Source organism: Oncorhynchus clarkii, chromosome 9 (genome assembly GCF_045791955.1).
Source record: "Oncorhynchus clarkii lewisi isolate Uvic-CL-2024 chromosome 9, UVic_Ocla_1.0, whole genome shotgun sequence".
Lineage (NCBI taxonomy): Eukaryota > Metazoa > Chordata > Actinopteri > Salmoniformes > Salmonidae > Oncorhynchus > Oncorhynchus clarkii.
In genome coordinates this window covers 20,534,427-20,546,695 of record NC_092155.1, presented here as the reverse complement: position 1 = coordinate 20,546,695, position 12,269 = coordinate 20,534,427, and the positions used below count along the sequence as shown (strand labels likewise).

Genomic DNA, 12,269 nt, shown 5'->3' with positions numbered 1-12,269 from the left:
TGATTTGATTTGATCTCGACATGTCAACTGTGTCTGGACTTCCTTGGGCAGTCCACTGCGGAATTGAATGCGGAGCGCCGGTTCATTCCATCCGCTGGAGGCTGCCACAGTCCGAAAGGTGAGGGCGTACTCAGCAGTGGTCTGGGCACCCTGCTGGAGATGGGAAAGTTGCTCACCTCCCTATCTGCTCTCTGGAGGATGGTTGAGGACCAACCTGAACAGAGCCATGAATCTCTTATAGGAACCCAGTTCCTCCTCTCTTCTTTCCCAGACGGCCGTAGCCCAATCCAGCGCCTGTCCGGTCAGCAGGGAAATAAGCGTGGCAACCTTGGACTTCTCGGTAATGGGGACTCCTGTCTGATAGCCAAAATAGACGGAGCACTAGAGTAGCAAGCCACATCATTTTGATGGAGTACCGTCATATTTATCTGGAAGGGACAGTCGGGCATCGCTGACCTGGGCGTAAGGCTGGGGAGGCTAGTGGGCTGGCTCACTGTGACAACCCGTGGTAGAACCCTCTGATAGCCAGTCAAACTCACATCAAAAGGTGTGAGTTTGACAGGCTCAGGATGCTGAAACGACAGCGACCATAATTCCTACTAGTTCACTCCCTGTAGGAGCGCACTTTCTGTAAAACACATAGACTGATAAAAAGACAGCAGTCACACACAGCATGATGTTATAGAATAATCAGTCCATTCATTAGGACATAATAAGCCAGTAGGTCTCAATCATAAGAACAAAAAAACAAAACCATTAGGCTAAGCATTTCCCAATCGAAATGTACAACTATTACTTCCCATTGCAAACATTGTTAGCACATTAAGCACACACACTAACAAGTGATCTAAATGTGAAATGCAACAATTTTTCAAACTCACATTATTTTCAAAGTGATAGCTAACAACAGCAAGCTAGCTGCAATTTCTTTTAAACCTTTATTTAACTAGGCAAGTCAGTTAAGAACAAATTCTTATTTTCAATGACAGCCTAGGAACAGTGGGTTACCTGCCTTTTCATGGGCAGAACGACAGATTTGTTCCTTGTAAGCTCAGGTATTTGAACTTGCAACTTTTTGGTTACTAGTTCAACACTCTAACAACTAGGCTACCCTGCCACCCCAAAATAACTGTTCCACTCACCAGATCATGATAATTTTGACAACTTATTTTTCAAAGTTCATCTTGAAACACGAATTAGCATTAACATCCTCTTTGATAACACCTGCTAAAGCTGCAACTAGCTAGCTTAGACTGTGGGAAAACTACTGCTCGCTATTGCATAGAGACCTGTCGGCCTTCAAGAAAGGCAGAATTTTCCATATATTTTTGAAAAAAATGTGACTCGTTTTGGGAAACTAGGTGTATGTCGCGCCTTACTACTTCACAATAGAAGCATATTAAAGTAAACTATTTTTTACATTAAAATGCTTTTTTTGGCGGAAATGCCTTCTGGAACATGATAACTTTTTTTGTCTTAACAAACTTGTATGCCGTCTGTAAATACGAAATAAAATGGTCACATTACGAGTCTAGTTTGTTTAACCACGGAAAAATACAGGAATCTTCCCACTAGCCATGATTTGTCTGAGATAATGGATGGGCTGGACCTGTCGAGAGATGATTTCGGATAGGTCTCTCATGTAGCGCGCTTCTGTCCATAATTTGAGCTGCTCAGTGTGTGTAGGTAATCTTTTCTAACACGTTTTGTTTTACAATATAACAAACAACTTTGATATTGTTGCTAATGCTCTCCACTCTCCATTTTCTGGAGGAACGAGCTTTGGAATCAGTGGAATGCCCAATGCCTGATAGCTAAGGAGATGGAGAAAATTCAGCCGTTTGATAATGCAGGGGGAGTTGAAAAGAGTAAACACAAAGGCTGTTGTATAAAACACTTGTCTCCGGATTATTTCTTAAAACTACGGGAAACCATGGGGACCGTGACAGAGAGGGAGAAGCTTTCATCCATGCATACTGGTAAGAGAGTCTGATTCGCTACATTTTCAGATATTATACATTTCTAATTTTGTTAGAAAGTAGTTTTCATTGCAAGTTAAAGCATTCTGTTAGCTAGCTAGCTAATGTTAACTGGCTCGCTAGCTAACGTTATGTATACGATCTGTGTAGTAATATTATTCAGAGCCATTTGCATTGCTAGTTATAGCCTAATGCTAGCTAGCTAGATATCATTGAATCTAGTTGGTTAGCTTTAACTACCTAGATTCATGCAGGGTAGTAACATTATGAGCTAGGATTATGGTACATTGTTTAACTATCTAGCTGGCTGTGTGTAAACAAAAGACGCCAATATGCAAGTAACCATTTTACTGTACAGTTTACACCTTCTGTATGTGACAAATAAAACTTGATTTTAGTTGATATAGTGTGGGCCCGATGTCCACAGGTGGGGGTCCACAGGTGGGGGTTGTGTTTACCAGAGATGGCAATGTGAAGAACAACATTACCTGCACCAAAGTCAAATTAGGATATAACTTTAGGCCAACGAGACAGTGACCAAGTTATAAAATTCTTCAGAATAATGCCTTGCTTTTATTTAGTCACACTCACAACCTTAAGCTATTTTCTGTAATTAGCTTGCCATTAACTTGTAAATTACGATCTTGTTGTAATTTTATTTTCCTGTAATAATGAATACAAATTAGTTAAAGTTAAAATGTTGTCAGCTATATAATGTCATGACTGGATCAGAATGGGTCAGATCAGACTGGTGGAGTGTGTGTGTGTGTGTGTGTGTGGGGGGGGGGGGGGGGGGGGGGGGGGGTGACAGTAACCAGGCCTCTGTCTCTCCCCAGAGGGTTGAGACGGGGAGCTGCTGGATGGCCAACATTCACACCCTGCTGTAAATCTCTGGAGGAGGATTTACCCTTTTAGTTTCAACCAAAGGAATGCCTTTGCAGCCAAAAACTGCAACTTCCAAAAACTCCCCTCTCAGACATTCACTGGTACGGCTAAGTAGCTGTTCTTAGTAAACAGCTCATTGGAGACCGGAAAACTGAGAAGAAGGATATTGTGACCTCTGGTGGACAATCAGAGCGCGTAAACATCTTTCCGAGAAGACTTGGTTCCGACGGAAATAAATGACGAACGAACAGCATTCAACACGTAAGTACATTAATTATTTTCTTATTCCGAACGGGCGACGGTTCATATGCAAGGCATATGATTAATGTGAGGACAGTCCTAGAATGTATCCACAATAAATGTCCCTTTTTCATTATCTCTCTATTTTACACACACGCGTCTCCATCTCTGTGTAATAAGCCATCATATCTTGTCAGTCCGCTAGAGACCTTTGTCTCGTGTAAGTGTGTTTTTGTGTTCTGTGTTATTACTTAGTTAGTAAATACATAATTCAACCAATCTGTGTCGTACTGAATGATGAGTAAAGCTGGGGTTCTTGCAGATCCAAGAAGGTTACGACTGTTCAGAATGACACTAATATGAGGTAATGATTAATAAGTGACTGTTATCGATATATAACATATATCTTCTGGAGTTTAATCGTTAAACAATTTCTTCCATGGTGCCCTAAATCCTAATGAGTTAATTGTTACATGATTCAGGGTGGCAAGGTAGCCTAGTGGTTAGAGCGTTGGACTAGTAACCAAAAGGTTGCAAGTTCAAATCCCTGAGCTGACAAGGTACCAATCTGTTGTTCTGCCCCTGAGCCACTGTTCCTAGGCTGTCCTTGAAGGTAAGAATTTGTTCTTAACTGACTTGCCTAGCTAAATAAAGGTAAAACATTTAATCGAGTAACAATTTAACATAGTTAGTTGATTAAATAAAAAAGTCTTCAGATTAATGTAAGTCAATTCACGGCAGTGGAAACTTCTGACCACAGAGATCTTTGTATGAGATGTTTGTTATTTTCATCCCTTTTAATAGCAGCGAGGTGACACTGACCACAGGCCGGGTTGTTTTCCATCCCTGTTCATACCAGCGAGGTGACACTAACCACAGGCCGAGGGTGTAGCGTCTGCAGCGAATGCATCAAATGAGAGTCTGGGGATTGACACCCGCCTCTGTACAGAGAGGCCCAGTGATGTTCACCTCAGCAGGTCTCACTCATCACTGAGCTGCTCCTCCCTGTCATTCACACCACAGGAAGTGACGCGTTCCTCACTGGCACTTCCTCTACCTCAGACTCCAAATATTATTCTCCATATAAGGCAACTAGCTGCTTTTCAGAAAAGGTGGCTGTGATCTGTGCAGTGAAGACATGAAACCCTAAGCGGTGAATAACATCATGACAAACAAATCACTAATAAACACAACAGAGAACTAAGCTAAGAGAGGCCAAAAGAGGCAACTACTCCTCTGTGGCCATTACACAGTTGTGGTTTGAGTCTAACTCCCCCTCTCTAACCACCCCTGTACCACTGAACTGTGTGGCCTAACAGAGTGGAAGAGGGCTACAGAGGCCCTGAGGTACAATGTACAGAAACTACAGAGATATTTACTGATTTACATTTCAATACATTTGATTTAACTACACATACAATAAAGGAAGATTTAAACTTGTATTCAAAGATATGGCAAACCACTTGTCCTCCTCTCCATCCTCCACTTTGTCATCTTGTAACAGCATACACTACATGGGGGTCCAGCTCCTTCGCTCTTCTTCTCTCCTTTTTCTTGGAGGTGAAATTCAGGGCGGCATAATTAATTGCATCAGGATCGTGGTTCTGTACATTTGGAAACACCATAACATACAATTATAATTTACACTGTTTCTGAATTGCTTATATTTTCAAAATGATTTCACTGAACAAATAGCATTTACCTGATAATTTTGTAGTTGTTGTTGCGAGTCAGGTCCTGAATATGATATAAAACAGAGATGAGAGAAGATATCAACTGATCATTCCAATGTAGTGTTCACAAAATAACTTTTACTGACTCTTTCCATTCTCAGTGTACAGTATGTCAGGGGTAGGCAACCCTGTTCCTGGAGTGTCACAGGTATTGCAGGATTTTGTTCCAAATAAGCACCGCACCTTCCTAACTGAGCTAATTGATCAGTTCATTGATTTCCTAAATTCAACATACCTAGTCTTCCAGGTCGGTTAAACTAAAAACATGATGTTTCTGCGGCACTCCAGGACCAGGGTTGCCTACCCCTGAAATATATCACCTGCAATATGTCATGTGAAACATTTTCTATGTCAGTGTAGTTAATAGCAGGCCCCATATGAAATGGGCTCCATACCTGTGTTTAGTCTTTTTGCATCTCTTCTGACCTTGAGAACCAGGATGAAGATGATTATCAATATAACAGCAGTTACAACACCCAGGATTACAACCAGTAGGAAGAGCTTCATGGTTCCATCTTCCTCTATTACAAAACAGATTTAAATTAGAATCAGAACTATACAAACGTTCACCCCGTTTGCTACCAATAGATAATTATTAGTTCACTATACGATGCTGTTATACTTTGTTTCTATTCTGTGGTACTTTAAAACCTCTTACTTCTACCTCCTCCTTTTTCGAACATTCTGTTAAAAATCGCGCAACTTTTCAGCGTCCTGCTACTCATGCCAGGAATATAGTATATGCATATGATTAGTATGTGTGGATAGAAAACACTCTGAAGTTTCTAAAACTGGTTAAATCACGGCTGTGACTATAACAGATTGTGTGTTTCATTGAAAAACGCAAGAAAGACTGCTCTCTGAAAGCTAAAAATAATTTCCATAAGTCACTTTCATGGGTTGTTAAAAGAGGACAAAATGTAATATCGACCTGCATGCAATTCATACAAATTCCACACGATGTCGCCATTGTCGTCATTTTCAATTGAATTTTTTGTTGGAAAATCCAAGTATGTGGCATCCGTTTCTTCCAGTCTCCACCAGGACGCTGTAAATGTGGACAATGGCAGCCATTGATTTGCAGACGAGGAGCTATTGAATATACATCGCCCTGTAATCATTTTGATAGATTATAAACGTTTACTAATACCTAAAGTTGGATTACAAAAGGATTTAGAAGTGTTTTGTGAAAGTTTATCGTCGACTTTTTTAATTTTAAAAAATGATGCAGCGTTAAAAAACGATGTTTTTTTCTGAATGACACAGCTTCCATAGAAAGCTATTTTGGGTATATATGGACCGATTTAAACGAAAAAAAAGACCCAATAGTGATGTTTATGGGGCATATAGGAGTGCCAAGAAAGAAGCTCGTCAAAGGTAATGAATGTTTTATATTTTATTTCTGCGTTTTGTGCTGCGTCGGATAAGCAGAGTCTTTGTTTACGTCGCATTCAGGCATTTTCAGGTGGTGCATGCTATCAGATAATACCTTCTCATGCTTTCGCCGAAAAGCATTTTAAAAATCTGACTTGTTGGCTAGGTTCACAACGAGTGTAGCTTTAATTCAATACCCTGCTTGTGAATTTTGATCAAGGTTTGAGTTTTAACGAGTACATTTAGCATTTAGCGTAGCGCATTTGCATTTCCAGGTGCCTACTTGAGACATATGCGTCTCAAGTAGAATCAAGAAGTTAATGGTATATCATGTTAAGACATTTCTGAAAGATTCTCACTTAAAATTACAGAATTAACATACCTTCTCCATAGAGCTCTGTAGAGTCTTCATAATCTTTGTGACCTTATGAACAATTAGGTGATTTAGATATTCTACTGTTATTCAAACTGGGATATGATAGTATTGTATCTCTAACATTTAGTCAAAATATATCATATACCTAGAATAAATGGTTGTGCATTTGGTGTCATAGCAGACAATGTATTGAAAAGGTTACCTTGGACCTTCAGGACAGTCGCGTTGGTGAAGATGAAATAGTTATCCGACATTCCACAGAAGTACACACCAGAATCAGCTACTTCCACCTCTGTGATTGTGAGAAAGATAGTTATGTTGGTCATGACCATTTTCATATGATTGCCCTGAAATCCATTTGGATGACTAACAGTTGTCAGAGAGCTCCACATATACGTGATGCACAGCGGCTCTGAGCCGTTGACTTGCTTGAACCAGCCAACTTGTCCGGGTGTTTTAAGCACATTGATGCATTGCAGGGTGACATTCTCTCCTGAATGTACCACCCTTAAGGGTGGAGGAGAGACACACACAACACGGGTCAGATCTGAAAGAGTGAGAACAAAAGTTAAGAAAGAGTTGTGAGTAAAACGTCACAACTATGTGAGAGACCAAATCTATTGATGAATCACAAAATCTGAACTGAAGATACAGTCACTTACAGAAGCCGTAGAGGACGAGAGCTGGTACATATATGCGTTCCATTCTGTGTTTAGATCTACACTGCCAGACCATGAATGAAGGACTGAATCCTCAAATAAGAGAGATGAAAGTAATTTGAGATTATGGGCGGGACATAATGACAACCATAGCTGAATACAATGACCACAGATACACATAATCTTATCACCAACCACTGATGTTCCACTCTTGCATTTGGTTTGATAGAGAGAATGATAAGATTTTTTAGATGTAGAGTGTAGTTTATCATCATTGAGATTTGCAGACTTTTAAATAGTCATAATTGATCAAACGTACAGTTGGTCAAACATATTTTGTCCACTTTAAAGTAAAAGTGTCTGGATTACAATAGATATTCGACATTTAAATCCGTTCTCACTGTGAGATTATCCTCACAGTTGGGTTTATTTATTGTCGTGGGCAGAAGGACCTCCTGGAGTAGTTAACTATTGGCTGGAATTGGTGGTGGTTTGCTAATATGGGCACTCTTGACTGCACCAATAGATCACTGAATTTAGGAACTCTTGCAATTGGCAGGAGCAGTGTGTTGCAGTTGACCCATAGTATACCTGTAACATATACGCCTGGGGTGAGAAAGCAGGTACAGAAGGTGAGTTAAATACTGAACAGATGCAAAAGAACAGTACTGAACGTGAGAGAAAACCTATATCTGATGACTAAATAAAGGGGGAGTAAACAGGGTATTGATAAAGTCTAGGTGTGCCTAATGATGGGGAGTGGGTGTGCATAATGATGGTTGCCAGTTGTGCGTAATGATGGGTTGCCAGGATCGGTGGTTAGTAAACCAGCGACATCGAGCCCCAGAGAGGTGGAGCGGAAGTAGACGTGACAATACCTTAAAGGCAGTGGCGAACCATGGCGATTGGACCTAGTTCTTAAAATGGGGAAAAATATTTTCCAAAACATTGTACCAAACTCAAAAATCAAGAACATCTGAGATAGCACCCACACTAACTTTAGCATCAACAACAGCCACATTGCTTACACTACCTATGGTAGCCTAACACTATCACCAAAAGAGACAACAGGAGCGCTGTTTCAACAGGATGTGCGTTTCACAGGCTCAGAATGCTGAAATGACAGTGACCGTAATACCTACCAGCTACAGCTAATGGGGATCCTAATTTTAAAAAAATAAAAAATTAATACCAAGCTCACTCCATGTAAGAGAGTGCACATTTTGCAAAAATACATAGGGCCGATAGAAAGACAGCAGTCACACACAGCATGATGCCAAAGAATAAGCAGACCATTCACTCTGATATAATATCCAGTAGGTCCCATTCATAAGAACACAAAAAACTATTTCCCAATCCTAATGTACAACTATTATAGCACACACAAACCAGTGATTTAATGGTTAAATGCAACGGTGTTTCACTCTCATAAAACACACTAGTCTACAACAAACACTAAGCTAGCTTAAACTGTGGGAAAACTACTGCTCGCTATGATTCGAATCATGATTCGAGAAAGGCGGAAGTTTCCGTATGTTTTTGTAAAAATGTGAAATGGACTTGGGAGGAGTTATTAGACGGAGCAGGACCCTGGACACAGCCGGGGGAGTATCGCAGTCCTAAGAAGGAGTTAGAGGCAGCGAAAGTGGAACGGCGATACTATAAGTAGAAATACCGGAGAATAGAGGAACCTCAACGATATGAAGGCACACGGCTAGCACGGAAGCCCGAGAGGTAGCCCCAATACATTTTTTGGGGTGGGGCACATGAGGAGATTGCATGAGTCAGGTAGGAGACCTGAGCTTTCTGTGGGGAGCTCGTTACTGGTCAGGCACCGTGTTATGCGATAGAGCGCACGGTGTCTCCAGTGCGCCGGCTCTGCGTACTGTGTCTCCAGTGCGCCTTCACAGTCCAGTACGTCCTGTGCCTGCTCCCTGCACTCGCCCTGAGGTGTATGTCACCAGCCCAGTACCACCAGTGCCGACACCACGCACCAGGCTTCCAGTGCGCCTCCAGGGTCCAGTACACCCTGTTCCTGCTCCTCGCACTCGCCCTGAGGTGCGTGTCCCCAGCCTGGTACCACCAGTGCCGGCACCACGCACCAGGCCTACAGTACGCCTCGGCAGTCCAGTACGCCCTGTTCCTCCTCCCCGCACTCGCCCTGAGGTGCATGTCCCCAGCCCGGTACCACCAGTGCCGGCACCACGCACCAGGCCTACAGTGCGCCTCCAGGGTCCAGTACGCCCTGTTCCTGCTCTTCGCACTCGCCCTGAGGTGCGTGTCCCCAGCCCGGTACCACCAGTGCCGCCACTACGCACCAGGCCTACAGTGCGCATCGGCAGTCCAGAGAGTCCGGCGACAGTAGCCAGTCCAGAGCGTCCGGCGACAGTAGCCAGTCCAGAGCGTCCGGCGACAGTAGCCAGTCCAGAGCGTCCGGCGACAGTAGCCAGTCCAGAGTGTCCGGCGACAGTACCCAGTCCAGAGCGTCTGGCGACAGTACCCAGTCCAGAGCTTCCGGCTACAGTTCACAACCTCCGGAACCTCGATGGGCCACAGTCCGGAACCTCCAACGACGGGCCACAGTCCGGAACCCCCAGCGACGGTCCCCAGCCCGGGGTCTCCAGCGACGGCCCCCAGTCCGGGGTCTCCAGCGACGGTCCCCAGTCCAGAACATTCAGCGATGATCCACGCAGCGAGGGTCTCCAGCCTGGGGCCTACAGCGAGGATCCGCAGTCCAGAGCCTTCGACAATGATCCACGGGTCAGTGATACAAGAGCGGACTCAGTGTAAAGAAGGGGTGTGGCATCCAGAACCAGAGCAGCCACCAAAGTTAGATGCCCACCCCTACCATATGGGTTTAGGTTTGCGGCCGGGAGTCCGCACCTTTGGGGGGGGTTACTGTCACGCTTTGACCTTAGTTATCTTTGTTTTCTTTATTATTTTGGTTAGGTCAGGGTGTGCTTTTGTCTTGTCTAGGATTTTTGTATATTTATGGGGCTTTGGTATGTCTAGGTAAATGTAGGTGAATGGTGGCCTGAATTGGTTCCCAATTAGAGGCAGCTGTTTATTGTTGTCTCTGATTGGGGATCCTATTTAGGTTGCCATTTTCCATTTTGGTTTTGTGGGTAATTGTCTATGTGTAGTTGCATGTCAGCACTCGTGTTATAGCTTAACGTTCGTTTTGTTATTTTGTTAGTTTGTTTAGTGTTCTTCGTTTAAATAAAGAAGAATGTATTCATATCACGCTGCGCCTTGGTCTCCTCGTTATGACGAATGTGACACCAAGAGATAGACAAAAGGCAGGTCGGGGACAGGCAAGCGTTCATAGCCAGGGCAGAGTCCAAAACAGTACAGGGTGGCAGGCAGGCTCGAGGTCAGCCGCAGGCAGAGTGGTCAGGCAGGCGGGCTCGGAGTCAGGGCAGGCAATGGTCAAAACCAGGAGGATGAGGAAAAAAAGAGACTGGGAAAACCAGGAGCTGAGAAAAAAAATGGTTTACTTGGCAAACAAGATGAACTGGCACAGACAGACAGAAAACACAGGTATAAATACACAGGGGATAAGTGGGGAAGATGGGCGACACCTGAAGGGGGGTTGGAGACAAGCACAAGGACAGGTGAAACAGATCAGGGTGTGACACACTGCATCGTTCACACCTTCTGTATCCTGTGCATGTGACAAATAAACCTAGATTTTATTTGATATAGTATGTTTACCAGAGACGGTAATGTGAATAACAACATGACCTGCACCAACGTCAAATTAGGATATAAGAGACAGCCTCCAATTTCTTAAATTATCCTGTATAATACCCTGCTTTTAGAACCGTAAACTATTTTCTGTAATTAGCTCGCCATTAACTTGTAAATAATGATCTTGTTATGATTTTATTTTCCTGAAATAATGAACACAAATTAGTTCAAGTTAAAACGTTGTCAGCTATATGATATGGTCATTATTTGGGTAGGTGGGTAGGTGCTCTCTTGTAGGTGTACTAAAACATTCAAGGGACATTTTCTCAAAAGTGGGGTTTCAAGTTGATTGATCAACTTTCAAAGCAGAATTACTTTCCCATTGTTCCTCAACTGTAGTGTATGATATACCATTTTCTAGCTCTGAGTATCTACTTTTATCCAATGTCAAAATCACAATTTCAAATGTTGCTGCTTTTCAAATATTATTGAAAAGATTAAATAGATATTAAAAGGATATTCATATAAAAAATCTACAACAATTATTTTATAAATTCTTAGGCCTTCTCTAAATGCGTAGGCCTTGACCGTTCCTTACTGCCTAAAGGGGAGTGGGTTGCTAAAACAACAATATGCTTCTACACCTGCATTGCTTGCTGTTTGGGGTTTTAGGCTGGGTTTCTGTACAGCACTTTGAGATATCAGCTGATGTACGAAGGGCTATATAAATACATTTGATTTGATTTGATATCTATCCTCTGAAAATGAAGGCCAGGCTTTTGCTAAACTTTTACACTTCATCCAAAAAAGTGAAATTCTAACCTTCGCTGCATTACATTTGAGAGCATAGATAATATAAGATCAACACAATAGTGTCAGCCCAACAGGATGCTCAGCTCTGTCCAGCCAGTCTCTTCTGGGTTATGTGGATTAGGTCAAGCCACCACAGGGGCACTTACTGTAGCCCACCTTCAGCATATCCTCGCTGTTCACTGCAGAAACTCTGAAATCTGCTGAAATGCTATGCATCTCAGAAACTAAATAACCTCATTTGAGAAGTGTTGTTCTACAGAGGTAGACTGTTCCACTCAAGACACAGGTTTCAAAGAAGATGATAGCTATTAGGATGTTCGCACCACCGTGCACATTTTTCTTCTTGGAGAGATGGGTATATTTTATTTACTTTTGTTATGATGGCATGTTCAGTATACCTTTTTTTTTACTCAGAAACTTTTGGCCATAGCCTTCATCAGGGAGTACAATGATCAAATACATTTTATTACAACTCGCAGACACTTTTTTATGTAATACATGTATCACTAGCCACTTTAAC

At 42.5% G+C, this 12,269-nt stretch overlaps 2 protein-coding genes across 2 annotated transcripts in view; one reads left to right on the top strand and one right to left on the bottom strand.

Moving 5' to 3' along the window:
* The window catches only part of LOC139417506 (immunoglobulin lambda-1 light chain-like), a 179,923-nt gene that overhangs the window by 40,169 nt on the left and 127,485 nt on the right, over window positions 1–12,269 (top strand). The window lies entirely within an intron of this gene.
* LOC139416990 (piggyBac transposable element-derived protein 4-like) overlaps window positions 10,740–12,269 on the bottom strand; it is a 29,047-nt gene continuing 27,517 nt past the window's right edge. The window contains exon 5 of the mRNA XM_071166225.1: window positions 10,740–10,760. Within this exon, the coding sequence (XP_071022326.1) occupies window positions 10,740–10,760 (21 nt within the window). The remainder of the gene's footprint in view (window positions 10,761–12,269) is intronic.